At 44.1% G+C, this 26,044-nt stretch overlaps 2 protein-coding genes across 2 annotated transcripts in view; both read left to right on the forward strand.

The window, feature by feature from the left end:
- Positions 1-4,300: 4,300 nt before the first annotated feature.
- Positions 4,301-16,105, forward strand: FIGLA (folliculogenesis specific bHLH transcription factor). The gene is made up of 4 exons (XM_033125465.1): positions 4,301-4,504; positions 7,344-7,496; positions 9,125-9,348; positions 16,072-16,105. Exons 1-4 carry the CDS (start codon positions 4,304-4,306, stop codon positions 16,103-16,105), a joined length of 612 nt encoding a protein of 203 aa, XP_032981356.1. The 5' UTR covers positions 4,301-4,303.
- A 5,340-nt stretch (positions 16,106-21,445) lies between these two features.
- The window catches only part of ADD2 (adducin 2), a 94,882-nt gene continuing 90,283 nt past the window's right edge, over positions 21,446-26,044 (forward strand). Inside the window, exon 1 of the mRNA XM_033125460.1 lies at positions 21,446-21,762. The gene's annotated coding sequence lies outside the window, so the exon portion shown is untranslated. The remainder of the gene's footprint in view (positions 21,763-26,044) is intronic.

Raw genomic sequence — 26,044 nt, forward strand, 5'->3', positions numbered from 1 at the left:
TTCTGCTCTTGGGGGAGAAGCACTTCTGACTCACTGTTAACCCTGCTGGTGATGTGGTCAAGATGTTAACCTCAGTTCACGGCCAGTGAGAGTGGAGGAGGAGCCTCAAGGGAAATAAAGTATGGGCACGGCAAGCAGGGCCTCGGAGAGAGGATCAGGGTCTGTGTACCAGGGGGCCAGGCCCACCCCAGGCACGGGGCTGGGCTCAGTAACTTTGGGAAGGAGGCCACTCAGACGTCCAGGAAAAAGAACTGCAGGGGATGCAGCAAACCTGCGTTTGAGGCTCGGCTCTGCCACTGACCAGCAAGCAGCACGACCTTGGGTTGTCACTCAAATTCTCACATTGATTTTCTCATCTACACAATCGGAGTAAAGTCTAACTCCTAGGAATGTGGTGAGATAAAATAATATATACCATGTAATAAATGTCATAATAACAACACAAATGAATGTGAATATGAATAATAATATACAATTGCCAAATTAATTTGGATAGGAATTCTGGGCAATGCAAACACATCTGTATAATTTGTGGTCCCTTTTAAAAATGTCATGCTTTGCCTTCTTTTACTAAATATGTTTTTGTTTGTTTGTTTTACTAAAGCTGTTTGTTCTTTTTGCAGCTCTTTTGTGTCTTGACTAAGCTAAGGAGATGAAGGGAACTGTGTTTGAGTCGTGATCGAGTGGTGTGATCGGGGGGGGGCCGCTGAGCACCCAGGCTGACAGGTGTAAGAGGGGGTGCTTCTCTCAGCGGGCCTCAGGGTAACGATCAGGCAAAGATTGATGAGGTGAACCTCCATGAGATGGAGCAAGGGGAAATTTCTTCATGTTTCGGGTGGAAGATAATGTGGATTGGCTCTGTCAACCCTCCAACCTCTCTCCCTTCCTCCAAGGTGCCTTTCTGCATTGCAGAGGCAGGGAGGCCGAAGCTCCATTTTCCAGAACCCCTTGTACTGAAGGTTGTGTATGCCAATTAAGGTGATTTAATTAGAAGCAGTTGTGTGAGGTGCAAGTGTAGATGTGAGGCAGAGCACCTCCTGTCCTTTTGTCTATTTCCTGTGGACAGGACAGGGGGTTGGAACTTTCTCTGCAGCAGTGTTCCAGGGCTCCTTCCCCAGCTTTAGGGCGTTGAGTAGCAAGTGCAGGAGCTTCCTGCTCCATGGTCTGCAGCTTTGGTGGTGTGTTCTTGAATTCAGAGCCCCGCCCTGCTTCTCCAGTCCTCCCAATGCTTGCTTGTGTAAGGACCTAAATCCCTAAACGAAATCCCTTGGCATCTGCTTGGAATACCTAGAAGAGCTTCTGGTCCTGCTCTGAGCCCTGCCTGGGGTGAATAGCCTGGGACTTATGTGCTGTGAGGCTCAATCCCTGCCAGGCACTAGTGATGGCAGAAGCCTCTACGGGGCAACTCCACTTTTCAAAATGACACCTAGGAACAATGATGGAGGAGCATGATTTGGAAGGAATCTAAGTCCCTGAGTGACCATGAGGGCAGAAATGCACTGCTGATCTATGCCTTTTGCACTGTTAAAGGAGAGAGAAATAATCTTTTTTGTTCATTAGGTCATTGCATTATTGGATGATGGCAAGGTACCGGCACTAAGTCACCATCAGGTGTAACGCCTTAGCTCAAACGGCTCTCCCTCAGGACAGATGGCTCAGTGGAAGAATCTAACAGCCAACAGTTTAGAAAGTTATAATTGGAGTTGATCGAGGGGAGAAAGTATGAAGGAACAAAGTCTGGGGTTCTCACACTGGGTTCCTGATGTACGGCAGCTGGTCTGCTCAAAGGTTTGGCAATAAAATAGAACAATGTCAATAATGTCCTTTTTGATGCAAGGACAGTTAAGTAAGTGGTAAACTACAGTGGTACCTCCATTTTCGAACGTAATCCATGAGTTCTGACATGTTCGAAAACAGCTGACAGTTAGGCCTCAGGATCTTGCACTCAGTAGAAGCCGCGTGACACATTTGACTTCTGAGTCATGTTCGAAAACTGGAGCATTTACTTCCGGGTTTACGGCGTTCGTAAACCGAAATGTTCGTCAATGGAGATGTTTGAAAACCGAGGTACTACTGTATCTCCATTTTCAGCGTCATTCCCACACATTTGGCTCCTGTTGCCTTCCATCTGCCTCCCAGCAAACACCACCAAACGAACTTAGAGCAAAGAAAATTATTTTCCTCCTTAAAAATATATGTATTTTAAAAATTATAGTAGTGACCCATGCTTACTATAAAAAATACAAGCCATATAGAAGATGGGATGACAGATTACACCTCCCCATTCTCAGGTCCCCTGCTCAGGGGAACCCCAGTTGAGCATTGGTGTGTCCTCTTCTCTTCCCCTTGCCCTTCTCTCGGAGGCAGTGCCATGGTGGGAGCTGAGGAGGAGCTGGGGCTGAGGAGGTACCGTAGCTGACGTGGCTAAGAAGGAGGTCATACATGAGAACTGAGCAAATAAGTAAATATACGGAGGATGACGGGAGCCAGGCTTCTCACTGTGGGAGAAGGGAGTTATAAATAAGGAACAGGGGGAGACTAGAGAGAAAGCTGAGGTGCTGAATTAGAATTGGAAGTATTAGTGTGAACTCGTGCTTTTTAAATCTACCTATCCATCTATATACACGTATAGCTGTATGTGTGTGTATGCTTATGTGTGTGTATATATGTACATTTTATTTTTTTGTCTGCAAAAAGTGCTTAGAAGCAATGACATCCCAAAAGGAATGAAAAAAATCAAGCATTCAATTTTGGTCTGTAAATCCCATCTTCCACTAAAGAGAGAATTGACTGATTCTAGGGCTGCAAGACGAGCCTGAAATGTGTCTTTTTTGGCACAAGAAAGTGCTCAAAGAAAGATGGGATTATGTTGAAAGGGGACAGCCTGGAGGGCTTCGCACTGGCCAAATCTGGGACAATTTGAGCATTAAAATGCCATTTCCCCAAAAATAAGACCCAGCCGGACCATCAGCTCTAATGCGTCTTTTGAAGCAAAAATTAATATAAGACCCAGTCTTATTTTAATATAAGACTGGGTGTCATATAATATAAGACCAGGTGTTATATAAGATCAGGTCATATAATATAATATAATATAATATAATATAATATAATATAATATAATATAATATAATGTAATATAAATACTGGGTCTTATATTAAGTTTTGCTCCAAAGGATGCATTAGAGCTGATGGTCTGGCTGGGTCTCATTTTTGGGGAAATGTGGTAATGACAAGAATAAATTACATCTTATTGAATAAATTAGAAATTCATGAGCCCATGCTGATGAATACAAAATGAATAAATAAATAGGGAGAAAGGAAAGCTCTTCCCCACAGTACGATGCTAACCATTTGGCCATTATCAGAGTGGTGGTGAATTCAGGCAAGAGTCAGCAATGTATGCTAAGATATCGCCTCATTAAATATTGATCAATTAAAAGGAAAAATTAGTCAATTTATGTATGGTAAAGGAACCTGGCAGAAATCACCTTGATCAGGTGACCAAGGTTAACATTATGTATCCTCCGACTTGATGCACTCAGAAAAGCCAGGCATCTTTTCTATGGAGTCCCTGCCAAGAGGGCACCACCTGGGTCTGGAATTGAGGGAATGCAGGACAAACCAAAGTTGAGGGACATCCTACAGAATGAAAGACTTCTCCTCTTTGAAACTATCAAGGCTATGAAGATAGGGCAAGACTGAGGAAATGCTTTGGAAAACGAACCACCAAAGTGAGAACATTCATAGAGAGAAAGAGGGTGATGGAGCAAATGTGAAAAAAGTTAACAAGTAGAGAATCTAGGTGAAGAGGCTATGAGACCTCTTTCTTACTGCTCTTGCAACTTTGATTTCAAAATGAATTTTTAAAAAGTTTTGTGTGTATCCATCAAAATTTTTTTCTGCTAAATGTATACATGTACATGCGTGTATTTGCATACATGCACATACGCATATCCAGAAGCTCAGGTCCTAGCCCAGATTGGTTAAATCTCAATTTGGGGGTTTGGTACCCAAGCATGTGGATCAAAGAAAAACCAAAAAAACTCCTCAGGTGATTCCAGGGTGCAGTTAAATTTGAGAACCAGTGTTGTCTGTAATTCAAAGTTCACCATAATCACCAGTGCAGTTCGTTAAAAACAATTCCTTGACCTGCTTCCAGAAAGCGGGCCGGAGCTGTAGTGAGCGAGCAGGCGAATGGGTGCAGGTGGTCCAGGCCCCGCCCCCGGCCTCGCGGGCCTCGTGCGGGCCCCAGGTGCCCTGGATGAAAAGCCCGGGCAGCCCGTCGACCCGGGGCGCCGCCATGGACGCCACGCCCGGCCTCCTGGGCACCTCGCCAGCCGAGGTGCTAGAAGAAGTGCTGCGCGAGCAGTTTGGGCCGCTGCCGCAGCTGGCCGCCATCTGCCGGCTCAAGCGGCTGCCCTCTGGCGCCTACTCATCCACCGACGACCTCCAGTTGGTCCTGGAGCGGCGGCGCGTGGCCAATGCCAAGGAGCGCGAGCGGGTGAGCGCCTTGCCGCGCGTGGGTCCCCAAGGCCACCCTGTCCGGCAGTACCACGACCCCCGCGCCTGGACGGGAATGAATTTCTCCCTCTCCTCGTATAGCTGCTACCCACCTCTGAACACCTGGTCAAGACCCGCTGCACCCACTGGCTGCCCACCTGCGGGGCCCAGAGGCGACTTTGGCCTCCCGAGGGCCTGCTCGTGGCCTAGCCTGGGAGAATGACAGTGGCCTTGTTACCCTCCACTCTGGTCCAGCAGCTGGTTCGCGGTCGCTGGGATGGCCGCCTCACCTGGCAACCCACCTGTACTTGTGCAGAAACCGGGTTTGGGTGAGCCCGAGGAGGCCCGTGACAACTTCCAAAATGTCTCCCCTTAGCAAGTGCTTTTGGAAAGCTTAGAGCACGAGAGTTGCGCTTAAATTTCACAACCGAGTGGGTGCTTGGGGCGCACAGGACTCCCACCACCCATTTGCCCTGCGCTCTGCATCTCTGCCTCGAAGCACAAATGGGGTAAGGGGCGGACCTAATGGAAGTTACTCTTTAAATAAAAAAACCACGACCCCTCAGTGTGCACCCAGACTCCCTCTCGACCCCCTGTCAAGAGAAAGTGTCTGTTTCCCAATCCCGCCGGTTTCGCGTTAAATCACCAACCCGAAAGGTCCTGTGGGCCGGAGTCGGAGCGGCATCTATCGGTAGCTCTTAGTATTTCTAACTTAACTAGGGCCCCAAACTTGGCAGATCTGGTCTCCTTTGGTCCCTTTGCAATCTTTGGCTTGCGTTGCCCTAGAGACGGATCCCGGAGAGGGAAGGGTGAATGGTGGAAAAGGCAGGGGTGCGCGGTTAGGCTGGGACTCGAGAAGGAAGGTGTGTGGGGGCTGTTCCTACACACCCTGGTCCCTTAGAAATGTAGACCCAGTGAATCAACTAAGTTTGGTCTGGGGAAAGGTGTGGGGAGAAAGGACCAAGGAAGAGTAGAAGACTTCATGGAAAGTTGGGAAAATTGCTAGAGTCTCCATGGTTTGACCAGGCATTAGACCCTTTATGAAAATAACTCTGTGATCTGAAGTGATGATGCGGCCCTCAAAAAAGGTTCTGATGCAATATTTTGCATTTTAAGTGGGCCTTTCCACCAGGAAGGAATTGCTTTCTGTGGAGAATTGGTCCTGATGTCATCCACTGTTTTAAAGCTAATGACCTTTATTTTATATAGTGATACAAGTAATACTCCTGGATATAAAACAAATAAGTCATGGGGATGTGATGTACAGCATGGGGAACATAATCAGTAATATTGTGATTGCATAGTATGGTGTCAGATGGTTGCTGGACTTACGGTGATCACTTCTTTAGGTATATAAATGTCGAATAACTGGGACTAATATAATATTGTATGTTAGCTATATTTTAATACAAATCTTAAAAAAATAAGAAACTTAGGGGAAAAAATACACCTGGAAAATATAGAGATGACTACATAGGGAACAGAAACACCCATTACACAAATATAACAACCAGGAACTATCATTTTTCTATATTCTCCCAGTCTTTTTTTTCTAGTTATGTGTGTGCATATATATAATTTTACAAAATTTTGGCCATCTAGTACACATATTTATACTTTTTTGCACTTAACAGTATCAAAAGCGTTCCCTCATATTCCTAAGCATTCTTTCCAAGAGTAGCTTTTGACTGTATAGTCTAACATAGAAATGGACCATAACTTACCCAGTCTCCCATTGTGGGGCATGTATACTTTTTGCAGCTTTTTACTGCTACATAAATCTATGTGCATGTTTTACCAGAATAGAGTCCTGCTTTGGAATCAAATGCTAGAATCAATGGGATGTATATGATCTCATGATTTTTGATATGAGTTGCCAAATTGCTTTCTTAGAAAAGTTTATTAATTTTTATCCCCTTTTACAAGATATAGGACTGTTCCCACTCTCAATGCTGGGTATAATTAACAAAACAAAAGAAAAGGGTTACCAGCTTTGTACATGAAAAATAGTATCTAATTTCTGTTTTAATTTATAGTTCTTTGATTATTAAAGTTCAATATTTTCATGTTTATTTGTCACTATATTCTGCTGTGAATGGGCTATGTCCATTGTCCACTTAGATGAGGGGTAGGAAATGACTCTATATAAGTGAGTACATACACTGGTTTTATGGTATAGTGGGAGCTGAGTTTTTCCAGGGCCTGTGTCCCCCAGGGGGTGATCATCAGAGTTTCAGTGTTTTGGAGCTAAGGAATTAGCCCTGGAGATAAAAAAAAGAAAAAAAAGAAAAAGAGGTACTTTATTCTACCTTTCATGTCTGGCGACATGCAGTCTGTCTGGACTCTAACATTTGACTCTCAATCATCAACTCTGCTGGGAAAGAAGTTGAAGAGTTATAACAATAGAACTACAAGGTGGTATTTTCCACTTTGCAGATAAACCAAGGCTTGGTGATATGCAGTATCTATACACTCTTGTAAAGCTTAACGGTAGCACTGGGTTTTAAATCCTGCTGTATTGACTCAGAGCTTTTAGCCACTCTCCCTACTGCCTCCGCATTACATTGCAGTGGGTGTGCTCTCAGAGGAAGAGGAGGTCAAGTGAACATGGACACCCCTCCAGCCTGTCCACCTCCAGTGCGGAGTGTATGTCGCTCCCGCTCCCCTTGCCCAGAACTATTGTTGGTGGAGTGGCAACTCTTTGGCATGTGCCTGCTGAGATTCCCCACCCAGATAAGAGAGCAGTGGAAATGAGCCTTCAAACCCCCCTTGTGTGGTTTTGGGGGGATGTCTGTACAAATTAGCTGCTCTGTGTGTCACTGTGTCTTTTTGTTGTCCAGATAAAAAATCTCAACCGTGGTTTTGCCAAACTGAAGGCATTGGTGCCATTTCTTCCTCAAAGCAGGAAGCCCAGCAAAGTTGATATCCTTAAAGGCGCAACTGAATACATACACGTTCTCAACGGTGTTTTGGAAGCAGCCAAAGACTCTGAGGTAAAGGTTTAAGAAGTTAGAACAATGATACCCATCGTTTATTGAGCCCTTTCTACGTGCCTGACAATTTATGTATACATTCCAGTTAGTTTATAACAATCCTCTGATCTATTTGTTGTCCTCATTTTATGGAGGAAGAAAAGAAAACACAGGTAAAGACCACACAATTAAGAAATGTCAGGACTGGGGATTGAGTCCAGGTCTGTGAGAGCTTTGGAGCCAAGTTCCTGGCCATCTATATAGTTACCTCCTGTCACTGTCCAGGGCACGGAGCTCCTAAATGCTGAATCTTTAATAGGACCTTGGCAGCTGAGAGAAGACCTCTGTAAACCCACTCTGTAGTGGTGGCTTCTCTTCAGCTGGAAAAACATCAGACAGAAAGAAGAGGCATTTCTGTCCCTAAGGGGCCTTCCTTGGGAGAGGCCCTCCCCGAGAGACAGCCCTGCTGGAGAGCTCAGCAATCTCATGGGGTTTTCCTACCATTCCGTGGGATGACATAAATGAACCTGCTTTACAAACTGGGAAGCATCAGTGTCACCACTGTTATCAGGTCGCACAGCTCAGAAGTGTGGGTTGGTTTTATGGGCTCGTTCCTTGGAGAGGCAAAGCTTGAAGGCCTGAAAATGGACTAGTCATTGGAGGAGGTAAGATATGAAGAGAGAAAAGGCCTTAGACATGAGCCCTAAGTGACATCACTGGCAGAAGGAAAGAGGGACCATCAGAGGGAAAGTGGCAGGAAGGTAGAACAAAAGCAAGATAGGTCCTGAAGTCAGAGAGGGGGGACTCCTGGGAATGTCAGGGTGGGAAGTAGTGGGAGAAGCTAGAGAGAGGCAAGGAAAGGCAACCAGGCCCAGTATTTGAGATGTGTAACAGGATTTGGTTGGAAGCCAGCTCGTAGAGGGCTGAGGATGTTTTATAGGTGTAGATCTGGAGTCCAAGCAGAGGGAGGTGCCAAACTTCAAGTCTGTTCAACCTGGAAGTCTGAGACTAAAAGAAAGATATGCCTTTTTCCCAACCCCCCCAAAAAAAGGAAGAAGAAAAGCTGTAAAGAAGAGCCAGTAAAGGTCTTTTCTAAATAGCAATGTGATTGTGTTTAGGGACAGAAGAGAAGGACAGATAGTAGAAAGAAGAGAAACAATCGATCTATAAACTTAGGGCAGACACAGGCAGGTGTATAATGCTACTTTTTGGATTTCTTTTTCTCTTGTTTACTCGTCTTACTACTGGTCGGACAAATTATGCAATAATGGGAATGGATTGTCCTATTGTCCAAATCTGATGGTTGGGTTGTGGTATGGTCATAGTGTTTGCAAATGTGCAGGTGGCTGCCTTAGTTTTTTCTTGTATGTTTATTGTGTAACAGAATTTGTTGTATGCTGCATTCATTAAAATATAGGATCTGTTCCATGCTAAAATGTTTTTAATGAAGTTGCCCGTTGTACAACATTTTATGGTTACAGAAGAACAAAATGCAACTTATTGAACAATGATTTTTCTCCCCATAATAACTTAAGCATTGCCCTCTTATCACTTAAATGCAACTTTATCCATTAAAATTTTGAAACATATTGATTCGGATCTTCAAACTCTAACTGTCATACTATTTGACAACTAAATCCGGTTTCTAGAAACAAGATCATCAGAACTATAGCAACAGTACTTCTGAAGCACATATATCCTTGGCTGGAGAGCTACTGAGAAACAACACCCAACATGCCAGCTGTGCTATCAGCTTCAAGAACGAGGAGGAAGTGCCCTGGGCAGATGGTGGCAGTGGTGAGTTGGCGTACACTTGTCGCCAGAGTGTGATGTCTATGACTGGAGTTATCTCCCCAACCAGAAGTCTGATAAAGTGTTCCTTCTTAAATTGCAATATAGATGTCAAAAAACTCAAAACACATCCCTTGAAGTATGTGATATTTTCCACGCTAAACCATGAGTGGAACAAGATCATTTTGTGCAAGTATCTCGGTGGGAGGTGGAGTTTGCTAGTTTGAAAGATGTATTATTATGTCCCCAAATTAATTGGTCAGCAGCTCAAGGGGAAGGCCACTCCTCCCAATCACTCAACACAGACCTAAGCTCATTTTTATGACCCTAATTAATACATCAAAGGTTTTCTGGATTCTGTGGTTTCTAGAAAAAGAAATAAGTACCTATTGCTATACATAAAGGTGCATGGTGCTAACACACACACACACACACATTTTTTTTAATTGGCCTTGTTAGAAGGCAGCATTTTCTAAGTAATAACAAAGGAGTTTATTGTAACAGCTCTTACTAATTGCCAAGCTAAACAAAGCCCCTGGAAGTAGCAGCTTGCTTCTCCAGATCTAAAAAGTAGACTTTTGGCTCTTGCTATATCTCACTGTTACACAAATGAGACCCCTTGCTCCATCGTACAACACGATTGCTATTGAAATAAGAAAGGCTTGTCAGGATCTGGAACCAAATATGCTGTCACAAGCAAGTAGCTTAGTGTGAGGTAAGGGACAGTGGAGGCTGTGGCGTCATAAATGATGGTTGGTGGTGAGAGGCAGTTTCAAACAGCAGTTGAGTGCAGGCTCTGGAGATAGAATGCTGAGGTTCAAACCCTGGTTCTACCACTTGCTAGCTGTGTGGTCGTGGGTAAGCTACTGAATCTTTCCAGTTCTCAGTGTCCTCATCTGTAGAATGGGAATGATAATTGTACCTACTTTGTACATAAGATAACTGTGAGGTTCAAATGGCATCGTGTCAGTGAAGCATCTAGCACCGTCAATGTTCACTTGGGCATTAAGTCTGCTTGATCACCATGAGCAATCAGTATTGATTGGTGAGCAATTGAAAATGAGCCACTGTTTGCAGCTCTGTTCGTACCAAGTGTTCTGGGTTTTCTCACTTGGTTCTCACCAATGCTCCACTCTGGTTTGAAGTCTTACAGGCTGCCTGCTAACTGGCGGGCCTTGGTTCCCATTTCTGATTTGGTTACTGTTTTTCTAAGGATTCCATTTGTGCACATGCTCCATCTAGATTTTCAAATTCTGGCCACTTGTGATATAAACCTTCCCTTGCCAGTCCACCTTTCGGAGACAAAATTTCTCTTGCTACTACATGAGCTGATAGGGAATGACTGAGGACAAAAGAAAAGATTGAAGCTATGTCCTGAATGGAAACTTGAACCTGGCTATCTAAGTTAATAATAGTAACGTTTTCACAAACGTAAGTTTTAATATGTACTAGCTATTAAGGCAAGAATCTTACTTGCATTTAATCCCCACCGATCCTTATCAGATAGGCAGCATCATGCATCCTCACGGTAAGCTACCTGGCACTTCCTTTCTGCCTGGCGAGCCTGGTCGCCGAGCAGACCTATGTTGGCAACACCAGCCGCAAGGCTGTATGGGAAATCCCTGTTGTCCAAGGATAATTGATCCTGGAAATAAGCCAATTATAGTAAATTGATTTAAAGAGGCGATTAACATTTTCTAGTAGGAAACAAAAGTTCTGACTGGAAATTCCTTTTAGAAAGCGAACAAAACACTTAATTTTTAGTCTTTTAGCTAACCAAGTTAAAGTTGTTAATGGGAAGAGTGTGCGAATTCTTAGAATGAATAAAGAATTAATCATCTGTTTGAGATCTTTATAGATGTGTGTAACTTCTGTCAAGTGTGCCCTAACGTAAGGCGTGCCACGGGACTGTTCCTGGATCTCATGTTTTGTCAAGGGTTTCTCACTCTTTGAGATTCAAATCATCATTTTTGAAATAAAAACGCTGATGTTGAAACAATGATCCACTCATAGAAAAGTTGCAAGTACAGTACAGAGAACTTTTTTCCTGACCCTTTTGAGGGTAAGTTGACCACCGGATGCCCCATCACCCTTTCCTTCTGCCCTTGAGAGGATCTGAGGAGTGCAGTCCTGGTGCTGGCAGAGATGGACACGTTTGGGGATTTGGGGATGGGGTCAGAACAGGCTATACAAGATCAGCAACATTCCTGAGAGGCAAAGTCCCAAACAAAGTACATAAGAATATGCTGATGGAAGAGATGGAGATTAACTTCTCGGGCCAGAGCAGGTTTCCGTGGGGACTGAATCAGCAAGTATGTGTGTAGATGGAAAGGGCCGTGAGCCATGTGCAGCCACAGCATCTGGCCTGGTGGGGAGAGGGACTGATGTCAAGGTCCAGGCAAGGCTGACAGAACTGGACTTCGAGGTGTAGGATTTTGCTGTTTGTGGGTATTGCTGGGTGGCAAGATGTTCACTAACCCACCGTTGTTTATTCTATTTGTCCCCTGTGGCTACGACGCGGGCATTTCACATCATACAAGGCTCTGAGTTTTGTTCCGAGTTGCCTGTGATCCTGTGGAAGCTGTGTCCCTGGACAAAGACCACCCTCAGTGTTGGAGTGAGATGCCAATTGTGCTGGGCTCAGAAGGGCTCCAGAAAGAGCTGTGTGGATGAACATAAGTGTCTGGCAGGAGGCCTGGATATGCCGCCATCACACACTTCTAAACTTTGGCCTGTCATGGGAGTGTTCTTTGGAAAGGATTTCTAAGAGAAGGAAACTTGCGTGGGTGGTAGATTTCCACTGCCACCTCTTCAGGTTGCGGTAATGTGTGTATGTGAAATTAATTACTGGGGACATTTCTTCTAATGGCATTTTAAGATCCGAAATGAGATAGTCTGGCTAGTTGTGATGAATTTATTAGCACCCTGGGTAAGCCCAGAAGCATCTATCTTCTGTCTCTCATCTTGCATTTGCCCTAGGTAGTGGTTATGTGTTTTAGCAAAACTCCTACCACCGTGGTGGGGTGGGTCTAGTCATTTCCTTCAGAAGTACTTTCGCCTGCCCCGGTGTTCACTGGTCGTCTTAGGGGGCGTATTCTAATGAGTTTAGGCAGCAGAGTATTTTCAAAAATTGCACTTCCCTTTTGACGGGCTGGGTGTCCTCTGGTTTGTCAGTCCTTTCCATCCTTATTACCTCACTGGTTTAGGCATTTAACTTGGCAGCCCTGGGCCAAGGGCATGGAAGCTCAGAGGGAAGGCTGTTCCAGTGGTTGCCTTTGGCTCGGGGATGTTATTGTGTCTTCTAAACTTGGGGGGTTTCGGGGTTGGTCCTGTGATGATATGGATGCTGGTTGTTCTCTCTGGAACTCTGGAAAGATACGATCTGGGGCATACAGGACAGGATGCATGGAAATCGGGAGTGATGCCACCTCCAATGGCACCCCCTGGGCTGCAGCTGTTTAGGAAGAGGTCCAACCAGCACCCAAGGAAGACTCTTAAGGCCCAATCTGATCAAGATAAAAAAAATGTTAGAGGGAAGACAGATTCCTATTTCTTTGTGAAAATAAGTGAGGGAGAGTTCTTTTGTTGGAAATCTAATTTTTCTATGGAGACAAAAGGTTGAATCAGTCACGGAAGTAGGTTTTGGTATGTTGTGTGTGCAGGCATATGTGTATGTGTGAAGTTTGGTATGTTTGGCAAGATCTCTGCCTGGTTTGTGCTCCTAACCCTATCTGTGAGCTGAGCTTAATTTAAGAAAGCCAAGTATTTCTATTTCTCTGACATACCAGTAGAATGAGCTTCGTCGTTAAATTAATTGAAGGAAATTCTCATCAATTCTAGTGGACTTCTTGAAGGGATATTTATGTATTTTATAAAAGGTCCGATATGTACACAGAGGAGAATGGCAAGAATTGGATGGAAGACCGCCTCAAAGGTAGAGGCAGGGCTTCTCTGACGTGCGGCTGACCTCCCTTGGACAGATGGCTCTTTGGGTTAGCAGAAAACCAACTGCAAGGACCACATAAGCTACCCCCGAGGGAGGTCAGTGTGTCCTTCCACCTTCCATCCTCCACCTTCTCCCCTTATTCTAACCCCTGGGTTATCCAGAACAGATCGGGGATCAAATGGGCTCCAGAAACAGTGTTAAACATAAATCTGCTAGTGGAAGGGTAGAGGGATTTAAATGCAACTCGATTATTTTCAGGAACTCTTCTGGTCCTCTGATCCCTCTCTTCCTTTTTGGAGGACATTTCCTTCCAGGAATGTGTCCTTCCAACAACTTGGGTGTGGAATACAGGCCTGGGCACCTGCCCCATTGGGGTGCGCTGAGATTAGAGGAACCAAGTTCCCCTGCATCATGCAGTTTAGGCCGGGTCTCCAAGGGGAGAGACAGGCCACGTGGGGTGTGGTGGACAAAGCCTTGCTCAGTATAAAGGCTCTTCATTTGCTGGAGGGTCATCTGTATGGCTCGCCCCCCAGACCTGAGACGGCAAGGCTGTGGTCACAGTGCTGGGTTCTGATGCCGGGTCCGTCCGGACTTGCACATATGGAAGCAGCATGGATGATTTTGAGCACAATTTACATGGAAAGAAATGTAACTTTCTACACTGTATTCCACTTAGTCTTGAGAACCCAGTAAGACTCTTAGGACTCAGATGGTAGGAAAACTCTTTATCTTGCCCCATTAAAGTCTATCTTCCTTGAGTAAATAAGTACTGAATCATTTCAACGTTCAGAATCCCGATGGGAGCTCTTTGCCCCTTAAGTGATCTCCCCACTTCTCCTCCTCCTCTAGCTACCGTGGGGACTATATGTATGTGTGCACTGCAGCGGCTGGAATGGAAGCACTCATATGTATTTCCCCTCCTCTGACCCCAGCTGGTCCTCTGGCCCCTGCTCTTGGGTATTGCTGAACTGACATCCACTGTGTATGTCCGTGGCCCCACTGTGGCTCTCTTCTCTAGGCCAGACTTGCTGGGCCTTCTGCACTCAGAACCCAGGCCTCTTCTGGTCTCTCTGTCTTTGCTACTTCCAAACGGGCTAGGAGGCTGCCCTCAGCCCCATGTACCTGGTGATGTCCCTCAGCCATGTGGCCACTAAACTCCTCTGAGAGGCAACGTCCCAAACAGTTGGTGCAAATCCTCGCTTCCCTCAGATTCTACTTTAAGTGTCTTGGGTTCTATTGCCTTACGTAACTCTCCCCCACCCCTGGTCAAGGCCCAGGATGGCACAGTACAGGGGCCGTTCCTAGGGATCAGGCAGCTTCTGCACAGGAGTTCTATCCCCTCTGAATAACTACATCCTGCTGGTTCAACCTGCATCTCAGTTCCTGGTTGTAGGAAGTCTTCCTCTCATCGTATCTTGTCTCCTTCCTGTTCTGTGCCTACCTGGTGAGCTCTGCCCACCAGAACCCACACATTCAGTAAAGTCAGCTTTGTTTCAAATGAGAGTCTTGCTTTTCAGACTCTTGTTAAGCTGGGCACGGAATTCTAAAGCTGAGTGAGTGAGGACTTCTGTTCGTTGTCTGTCTGCTGGCCCCCTATCCCAATCCCCAAGCCTTGACTCAGTAGATGGAGGGAAAAGTCCATTGGATAATGTGTCAGATTATCCAGCTATACAAACTACAGGAGCACACCTGCTTCATTAAAGGAGTTGAGCAGGAAGCTGGGTTTCTAGTCCTCAGACCAGACTCTTCTTGGATCTTTAACTGCTTGACCTAGATGAGGTCAACAGGTATTTTAAAAATGAACTGTGAGAGTAAGACAACACCAACAAACTTCAAGTTTTCATAATCTGATACTTAAATATTACCTTCCTGGAATTTTCCAGATAACTCTTAAGACAAAAATAAACTAAGACAACGAACTATAATAGACTATAGGCTGATATAGACTCTTTAGGTAAACACAACAATATATGAGTTTATCTCTTAGGTTTAAAACATTACAGATATGTGAAAACTTAAAAAAATTTTTAAATAAAATGTCTAAAGCTAAATGTGAACTCAAGAAAAGAAAGCTTGATCACATACATAGTGAAAAGCTTGATCTAGACCAGAAAAAGGATGACCAGCATCCATACTATTATGTTGTACCAGGCACTGTTGCTGGCAGTTTATACCTATCAACCTATTTAGTTTTCATAACCACCCTGTGATGCACAAATAATTATATCCATTTTCTGTGTCAGGAAACTAAGGAACAAAAGTTAAGTCACTTGCCCAATATCCAGTGAGTCAATGAAGGATTGAAGTTGGGGGTTGTGTTAAACTCTAACTGCCTTTCGGAACTCACCCTTGAAATGTAAATGAGAGCAAACTAGGAAATAGATAAATTTTTTAACTTAAAATATTTGGTTGCAATATTTTATTATTCACAGTGATATACATCTGGGTTCCAGTATCTGAACTGCCTGACCATGATTTGACTGATTTTATTTTTTAGTCATGCATTTGTCTCTTCTTCAAATTGAGATATCAGAAAATTGAGATGATACAAAATGATCTTAGTAAAACCACTAATGGAAATATACTAAAATGCTTCCAAGTATTTTTCCTATACAACCAAATTAAGAAATTATCATATGGTACACAGTGTTGTGTTCTGTTTTATTCTGTCATTGGCATGTTTAGAGGTTACTATATAGTCAACTTTATAACAACTTTTAATGGCCCATGAAATGGAACAGTTTTCTAATTGTTGGACATTTAAGTGGTTTTCAGGATTTTGTTCTCATAAACATGGCAAATAACCTGTTGTGTTTTGCTCTTTCTGTGTTTTTAAATTTAAAAAAAATTTTAGGATAGATTCCCAGAAGTAGAACTTCTGAGTCACAGATAGGTCCAATCTATGACTTGATGTCTGGAGCTAGTACCACCAGTTGTGTAAGAGTGCCACTTTCATCAGATTCTTGCCAACATTGGGATCTATTAAAAATGATAGGATTTAATGGGTAAAAATTGGTATCTTTAAATTTAAGTATCTTTAATTACTAATGAAATTAATTTTTTTTTGAGATATTTCTTGTGTGAGCTGTCTGTCTTTATCCTTTAACTATTTACAATAAATTCTCTTCTATGTTTCAGGCTTCCCCAAGTGTGAAAAGTGAACAAGCCGGTCCAGGCCTACTTTTCAGAGACAAATAAAACAGTTTTGAAAGTTTTGGAGTATTTTTTAAAAAAACATTTTGTGATAATTCAAAGTTTATAATTACCCTTTAAATGGCCTTGCCTGTCACAAATCTACTCAACTCTCCTTTCTCCTTAATTAACGCTTCGTTCTTCAAATCCTCCAGAGGTTTCTATCCTCCTCTTCTCAGGTCCTACACCTAATATCTTGCATTCCATTTGTTTTCATCAGTGTTACCCTTCCTGGGGAAATTAACCTTTAAGAGGAATACAAATTAAAGCTAGAAGAATGTGGTGTTATAAGTTTTGGCCAATGGGAGTGAGAATTTTCAAGATTATCTCAGTATCCAGCTTAGGCCGCGTGGCACTTTTGTGCAATTTAGACCCCGAAGCCCCTTGAGCATAGAGACTGTCTCCATCTTTATACTAGTTGCCCACAAAGACAGAGCACTTACTGTATGCTGGGTTCTGTTCACCTACCTCACACATGTTAATGTTTTTCACAACACTCTTGCTAGATAGCCACCGTTATCCCTGTTTTACAGATGGCAAACCAAGGCCCAGAACATATATTAGCTTGGGCCCCCATAACAGATAGTTAAACAACCAATTGGGTGGCTTAAACAACAAATTTATACTTGAAGTTCTGGAGACTAGAAAATATAAGATCAAGGACTGAAAGGTTTGGCTTCTGGTGAGGACGCTTTTCCTGGATTGCAGACAGCTGCCTCCTCTCCGGCTTCACAAGGGGAGAGAGAGTGCAAGTGAACAGATGGTGGTCTCTCTCTCCTTATAAGGACACCGGTCCTGTTGGATTAAGGTCCCACCCTCATGACCTCATCTAACCAGAATGACCTAAAAGCCCTGTCTCCAAATAGTCATGTTGGGGATTAGGGCTTCAACATATGAAGTAGGGGTGGACATAGTTCAGTCTATAGCATTCTGTCCCTGACTTCCCCAAATTCATGTCCTTACCCTGGATGGGAGGAGACTATGCGTTTTCTAGGGCTGCCATAACAAAGTACCGCAGACGGGGTGGCTTGGACAACAGAAAAGTACCTGAGCTCAAGAGATCAAGGTGTCAGCAGGGTCGATTTCTTCTGACGCCTGTCTCCTTGGCTGTACTTGGCTGTCGTCTCCCTGTGTCTTCACATGGTCTTCCCTCTGTGTCAATCTATGTCCACATTTCTCTTCTTATAAAGATTCCCATCCTATTGGATTAGGACCCGCCCATAAGACCTCATTTTTTATATTTTAATTATTTCATTTATTAATAATTTTTTTGAAGACCTCATCTCCAAATAAAGCCATTCTAAAGTACTGGGGGTTAGGACTTCAATATATATGGATTGGCGGGGGACACAGTGTAGCCCATAACAGAAGGTGAGCACTGTTACCCTCACTTTACAGCTGGGAAGCGAGACCCCGGGGTCAGAGTCTTTCCTGAGGCCACACAGTCATGGGGACCGAGACTGCAGCCCTAGGTCCTGGACTCCCAGTTCTCTTTCCACAGCAGGCCTCGGCTACAGAGCTGGCTGAACTTCCACTTGTTGGGAGAGTGGCGTCTTCAAGAGATCTAGACTTTATTTTGCTTTGGAAGCATTGTCTTTCCCCTCACCGACTGTCTTAAATTGGGTTCCCTTAAAAGTAGGCCATGATTTGTAGTTTATTTGGGAGGCAAGCCCAGGAAGCACCAACAGGGGGATGGAAAGGTGATATGGGGAAGAAAAGCAGCCTATGAAAGATGCATGTGGGCAGCTGGGGAGCAGCTCAGCAGAGGCACTCAGGGAGACTGTGTACAACATGCCACAGAGGTGTCCTCCCAACACCCAGAGATGAGGGACCCCGGCTGTTGATCCACTAAATCCTGGTGGTCATTGGTTGAGAGCTGCTCTGCTGGAGTGTCAATTCTTCCAGCACCTCCAACTTGCCCATGGAAGGCCCTTGGTGAGCATGCCTGAGCCTGGAGAGTGCTAAGGCACTGCATTAGTTATGTACTGCTGTGTAACAAACAACCACAAACTTAGCAACTTAACACATTATCTCACAGCTTCTGTGGGTCAGGCGTCAAACCTGGGCATGGCTTAGCTGGGTCCTCTGCTTCAAGATCTCTTTCAAGGCAGAAATCAAGGTGGTGGTCCGGACTGGGGTCTCAGCTAAAAGCTTGGCTGGGGAAGGATCTACTTCTAGTCTTATGTGGTTGTTGGCAGAATTCATTTCTTCTAGGACTTTTGGACTAAGGACCTCAGTTTCTGGCTGGCCGTTGGATAGATGTTGCCCTCAGTTCCTTACCATGTTCTTCTTTCTAATATGGCTATTTGCTTAATTAAAGCCAACAGGACAATTGAGAGAGTCAGCTAGCAAGATGAAGAATCTTACGTAACGCAATCACAGAAGTGACCTCCCATCCCTTTTGCTCTATTCTGTTGGTTGGGAACAAATCACAGGTCCTGCCAGCACCTAAGGGACGGGATTACACAAGGGCATGGACACTGAGGGGGCGGCACTGCAGGTGTCTGTTACAAAACTGCCGTTTTGCTCTCTTTACAAGTTATTGTTGGCCAAAAACATTTTTGTCAAGAGACTTGGAGATTAGAAATAATTTTACTGCAAATCAGTCAGAAAATCTAATTTTAAACTATCTGACCACTGGGGGCTAGCCAAATGTGAATTTTGGGGTCTGACATGGAGTCTCCTATGCTTCTTTTCCCTAGTTAAGGGCCAGGCATCTTTCTGCCGTGTGGACTCTAAATCCTAATGAGCTTCCTGGGACAGGCTGTGGAGCCACCTACAGCGGTGGTTCCTTTAATTGGATTCCAAAGTGAATTTAGAATTGAGCGAGAACCTCAGGATCTTCAACTAAAATTCCATCGAGGCTGTTAATATAGAAATTTATATCATGAAATCTTGTTTCCTGTCTGGCATTTGAACAATTCCTACAGCCATAGGATGGTGCTACTCTTCCCAGCACTTGTCATATTCAGGTATCATATTCAGTTGCCACCTGGGAGAAACTGGAGGGATTTACTTTTTTCTTTTTACTCTGAGGGCTAGGAGAGCAGAGCAGAATCACTTTTTTTGGGAAAAGGAGAGTATGTCATATCAGCCTTATCAACTTTATCAGTGTCTTGTACTAGTTCTGTTTTTTAAAATCAATTTTTTTTTTTTTTGTCTTCTCTGAAGGCCATGCGCAGGGCAGTGGTTAGGGCTCACAAGCTCTGGAGCCACAGTGCTTGAGTTTGAGTCCTGACTCAGCCACTCACTAACTGTGCAAGTTTGGGTAAGTTACTTAAACCCTCTGTGCACCAGTCTCTTCATCTATAAAATGGGGTAATAATAGTACCACCCTCATAGAGTTCTTGTGAGGATTAAATAAATAAAAATGCATGCAAAGCCCTCAGGACAGTGTCGGGAGCCAACAAGAGACTGCTGGCTCTTGAGAAAGTTAAATAATACACTAGGAAGAAAAATTTCTGAGTGATAGAGATGACCAAGGGGATTTATGAAACCTGCAATTTCTGGACTAAACAGAAATTCTCTATTCCCTTTTTGGGTTCTATTTCAGAGAAGTTCCCACCATCGCTGTGATTTCAGGGCTCTGGAGAAGGTGTTCCTGACTTCCGAGATATTATCAGTTCATACCGATAGCGCACAGCTGCCTGAAGTGTCAATAAACACATCACTTCCTGGTTCAGGCCAAACAGACCTCGGTCCCCGTGGCTGAGTTGCTTGTAATTCTAGTAGGTTTTGACAGGACAGTGGGGAGAGGGCTTGTGAACTCAGCGATCCTGAAGATGAAATGTGAATGAATGAGAAGCTGTGAGTGGGGAAGGAGGGTGTAAAGACTGGGGGCGGGAGGGGCTGGAGGGACTGGAGCAAAAAGACAAAATTTACTCTGGCATCTGAAATGGAAAGGCTGCTAGTTGTTCTAGGGTTGTTGTGCTGGACGTTTTCTCTTTTCCTACATCAGTAGTAGCTCACATAGAGTGGCATTTCTTAAATGTTAGTGGGCGAAGGAGTCCCTAGGGATGCTTGTTAATAATACGGATTCCTGGGCCCTCCAGAGACTGATTCTGCAGCAGCAGTGTGGTGGGGTCTGGTGATTTCTATGAGGGTGTCTAAAAGCCGTGATGCCTCAGAACCTAGAAGGAGCAGAGGGGCCATGATCTGACTGGGAGCTTTCCTGGATGCTGTACTTGCTCTTCACTCACATTTTTAGAAACACTTAGAGTGAATGTTGATTTAGGGGAGCTGGTATAGTTTATAGGGGTCTAACGTCCATTCTGCCACTTTGATGGCCCTACTCCCTGAGAAACACTTAGGACGTCATTTTACATAGGAAGACAAAAAAAGCCCAGAGAGGTTAAGTGACTTCATCAAGGTCACACAGCTAGTTAATGGCAAATCTGAGACTGTGACCAAGGACTCTGGTTCTCCATCTGGTTCTCCATTCACTAAACACCTACCTGTTCCTGTGGGTGACTGATTAAGGAGGGGAAAAGGGTGAGAGGAGGAAGTAGTGAGAATTGGAGGGAGCTGGGCCTATAGTCCCCAAGGGTAGGGCAACAATAAAAATTTTGTCCCCTTTGAAAATGGAGTCAGAATTAGGATACAGATAATCTTGGCTTGGGTTGCAAATGGTCTTACAATTGCTATTAAAATCATTAATAGTGTTACCTTCTAAAGGCAAGATGTCCCTCATACACAAAAAATATTTCAAGTGTAAGACTTCTGTCTTTCTTTCTTTTTTAAAAATTTTAAACCCCAGGGAGGATATATCCTCCAAGGGAGCTCACCTTTCAGACTTTCTTCCTAGTAACAAAATCCTCATATTGCTCTTGGCTGTTCTTGGCAGTTCGTAGTGCTGGTGTGGACGTGGGCAGAGGCCAGCGGCGGCGGGACTGCGGCAGCGCCGGGCAGCAGGCACTGCGGGCGGGGGCACTGCAGCACAGCGGCCTGGGCGGACGGGCAGCGGCCCGCTGGAGGGGGCGCTGTGGGCACCACCAAACGTCCTTTTGTCAGCGCGCACCGCCAGGAGAACTCTCATTTCCTCCCAGCCTCATGCGGGAACTGGATTTAATTCTGACTGCAGGGCTGTAAGGGACGAGCGGGAACGAACGCCTTTTGTCAAGGACTGACAGTCTCTGTTGTCTGTAATCACCAGTGACGCGGAGAAACTGCATTGCTGGTGGAATTCCAGGCAGCTCTGACAAGTGCGGGGCTGCAGGATGGGGAGAAAACATTGCTCTGCAGATTAGCTGGGTGCATTTGTTGATCAGATCCAAAAAAGAAGAAGAAGGAAAAGACGAGACAAAAGAAAACAACAGCTCACAGTGGAAGATCAGCGATGGATAAGAAGCCGTGCAGAAGGTAAGCCCGTCTCCGGAAGGGGCACCGTAGGCTTGCCTTGGTTTTGTTTATTTTAATGGAATTTGAGAGCCTACAGCATCCTTCCACCGTGCGGGAGCTGGCTGGTCCAGATCGGTGAGCGTCTGGTAGTGAGTGCGTCTGCGATGCAGCCCTTCCCCGCGGCGGTGTTTTTGCCTAAAGGTTTCTGTTGATGATGTAACATTGGAGGTTCTTTGGAAAGCCGGGCTACATGCAGAGCGCTGGACTCTGCTTGGGGACGGTCGGACCCGCTAGCTCTAAGCGCAACATCTGACAGGTGGGGCTTTCTTCTCCGCCCGGCGGAAGGGTGGCCAGCGGCGCCTTTCGGAGCCGCCGCCCTCCCGGGGTGTCGTGCGAGGCGCGCTCCGCGTGGCGGGGCGAGCTCTTCGAGCCTCGCCATCGCCCCGGCGACGAGCTCCGCCGCAGCTGCCGGGTGAGCAGGTGCGGCGTCGCCAGCCGCCTGCCTTTGGAGCTGGCAAATGTGCGGGTCCCGGTGGATTTGGATTTTTATGGAACTCCACCACTTTGGAGGGGAAAAAAGGCCACTGTCCCCGAGGAGGTCTTGCTGGTTGTTCATCTCTCAGCTTCCATCTTCCCGCTTCCCTCCCTTCCCACCCCGTCCCCAGCCTCCCCTCCCTCCTGCACTACGAGAGGAGGACACCCTCGGTCCGGGAGGCAGGGGCCAGCGTCTGCTTGTTTTGAAATCACGACCACAGCCTACCTGGTGTTGGGGGAAGGGTGGGAGGGGCAGACTGCTTTCGGATGCAGATCAGGCGCTAGGGTCTAGCCTATTGTCTTGCCTTTTCTCCCCCTTCCTTTTCTTCTCTAATCTCCACCCCTGCCCCCACCCCACCCCCCTCCAATAAAAGGAGGGGGGAGAGAAAGAAAAAAGTCCCAACCCACACCCTATCAGATTCTTTTAAAAATTGTCATTTATCTGTGACACATGATTATTACCCATCTGTTTCTTTACGCCCACTCTTCCCTCCTCTTGCAGTTTGTCGTTTAAGGTTCAACTGACTCAAATGAGCCTTATAAATAACAGAAATCAAATCTCACTTTCCTAAATGGACACTGATGAGTATTTTATGAGTAACCCCAAAGGAGGGGAGCAAGTGATTGAAGACGGTGGACTTCAGTCCTTTCACTTGTAGGGTGTGGGTCCCGCTGGGATACAGGAGGTTTTTAACTTGGGCAGTGAGGTGTGTCCTCATGAATGAGATGTGAAAATAATGTTTCATTTTAAGGGAAAAATAATTGGTCAACATTTGAAGTGAAAGTGCTTTAAATGAATAAAACCTGAGAGGCAACTGAAGTTTCAGACTTACAAGTCACGCTGCCCACTGGCATATGAATAGTAGACGTTAGAGATTTTTAGGCCATTTAATATTTTCACTTTATAATGTTGTACCTTCATTCTGCAACATGACCGGACGTTCTCAATGCCTGTGGACCAGGATCTTGCCCAAACCCCCACCCACAATGGGCACAGTAAAAGCATACTTTTCAGTACTAGCATGATGTCAATACATTTTGGAGAACCACTAATGATAAATCATTCTTTGATCTAAAATTCATAACATTTTTGTAGCAAGCCCTACGTTCTTTCTTGTCCATCAAATTGCTTATCCCTGTTAGAAATGTGCTTGTCACATACACAATACACAACACGGCCTGAAATGACACACCACACGTAGTTTCTAGGCTTGGGCTGAATTTGCTTTAAATAGTAGTATCATGCTGGAATTAGTAAATCTCAGTTATTCTTAAGAGTATATAGGTGATCAACTATGTTTGTTGGCAGAGAGTTTAATGTTAAGATTTTAAATAAATGTAAAAAAGGCTTTCATAAATATATTTATTACCTAATTTGTTCCACAGGGGATTTAAGGAATTCATAAAATATAGAAAAGCAGACTAACCAAGTAGTAGATGGGAAAGAAAAAAGGAAACTAAGGGTAGAGACATAAAATGGTATTAAGAATGAGACAAATACAAAAATATAAGCATAAGACCCTCTATACCTTTCATGAGAGGGAAACAATTCCAGCTCTCAACTTTCTCATAGTTCATAGCAAAAAGGGAAATCGACCAGCCCACGGCTCATATGTTTTATTTGTTGACTCATTCCTTCGTTCGTTCACTCAACAAGCATTCAGTGAGGACCTACTATATGCCATGTTCTGTGAGGCACAGACATGGTCTCTGCCCTGACAGCACTTACAGACGAATGCAAGAAACAGACATTCATGAAGTAATCTCTCCAGTGAATATATACTCCTAATTACAAATTGTGATGAGAGCTGTGCAGGAAAAGCATGAAACACAAAACATCACATGGCTAGAATATACAGATACAAAATAAAAACTTCTTAAGAGAAGCACAACAATTCTTGATTCTAAGAACAGAAAGGAACTTTTTTCAAATATGTTACAGTGTTTGGAATGATGTCTTCAATTATGTTTTTGTCAGACACAAGGGTGAGTGGCCTTCGGCTGTTTTCTTCTAGTGTCCCTCCGTGTGAGCTCATGTCACACTACAGGTCTTTCAGAGCCTTGCGGTTCTGGCGACATATGTATTTTGAGGGATCTGTTTCTTCTCTAAAATTAGTGGTTTCATTTCAATGATAATCTTAAATAATGAATAATAAAAATGTGTTGTGGATCATCTTGACGGCCACCCCAAAACCAATGCTGGGGACTGTGTTTGCCTTTCTATCTTCCTATGTGAGCCAGGGGCAGGCCTGGTGGCTCAGGTTACAGCACGGATGAAGGGAAGGGAATTGAAACAGAGGCATGTGGAAAGAGAGGCGAGCCTGCACAGGGCACAGGCTTGCCAAACTCAAGAGAACAGATCCTGGTAACCACTGCTGTATTGGCAAGGAATGCAGCTCTCATGCCAATTCTACCTGCATAGGGACCAAGTCTCAGCAATTTATTAGCAGCAGGTGGTATAGTAAAAACACAATGAAAAAGTTGCCTTTGCTGGTTTCAGCAATAATTGGATTAGATCTCCATAAGCCTCCAATAACTCCCTTATGTCCAAAGCAATGACACAGGTGATTTGGTGTCATTGTTAAGTGGAGTCAGACTGCCTGACTTCAAATCCATTTTTCTACTAACTAGCTGTGAGACTTTGGGCAAGTTAGTCAACCTCTCTGTTTTTCAGTTTCCTTTTATGATAATATGTTGATAAATTTGTGGTATTGATTTCATAGCGATATTGTGAGGGTTAGAGGTATGACATGTGAAACGCTTGGAGTATACAGTCAGGTTCAGTAAATGTTAGCGATTATTACTATTTTTATTAGTATGAAATGGGACCTCATTTATGTTGGTACTCCAGGATGGTTTGATAGAATTTTTCATTCTGATATCTGATTATCTTCATGTAGCAAACACATTTTTGAGGTTACTAATGTTTTGCCAGCATGCTTTGTGCATTGTCTGCGTTCATATTTTTGAAGTCAAAATTCAGAAAATAACATGTGGTAACTACACCAGAGGCTACATCTTTCTATCATTAAACCCAAAATGGTGTAGTTTCAGCAAAACAATACTATTTGTTGCAGGGAATTAATTTGATATTTTAAAGTTTGATAGTTGTATTTATTTGCACAATTTATTTCAGCATTTTAATTATGTAAAAGCTAAAAAGTATAAGTGTTTAGAATTGGTCTTTATGAAGGTACATATTTAAGTTATATCTTAATAAAAGTGATTTAGGTCAGCTCTGGGTCCTTGAGAAATTTTTTCTTCAAAAAGGACTTCTATGTAGTTTATGCATTTTGAACTGTTTACAAGGACACACCCAAGATTCTTGGAATAGAATTTGAATCTCTAGAAGAGAAAGTGGAGCCCTGATATTTGACTCTATCTACCTTGACTGCCATAGTTTTAGCCTGAAAGAATTTTAAGGTGGTAATACCAAAAACTGTTTCTGTCTTCAACGATAGCAAAATCCCACAGACACAAAGAACACCTATGGAATGGCAAGCTGCCTGCAAATACTCATCGTGACCTATCCTTCAAGATAAACTACACACGGAAGGTTTGCCAGTGATAATGGAATGAGGTAAAAGAAAAGTCTATTCTCCATGGAGTACAGTATTCGATTGTATGGATTAAAACAAGTTCATTGGTTATATTGTTCAAATCTATTTTTAAATTTTCTTTGTACCTCAGTGATCTTTCAAAGATTGCAAGAAATACATTAGTCTCCTATTATTATTGGGTTTTTTTGACAGTTTTTTTTTTGATATCT

This window comes from Rhinolophus ferrumequinum, chromosome 13 (genome assembly GCF_004115265.2).
Source record: "Rhinolophus ferrumequinum isolate MPI-CBG mRhiFer1 chromosome 13, mRhiFer1_v1.p, whole genome shotgun sequence".
Taxonomy (NCBI): Eukaryota; Metazoa; Chordata; class Mammalia; order Chiroptera; family Rhinolophidae; genus Rhinolophus; species Rhinolophus ferrumequinum.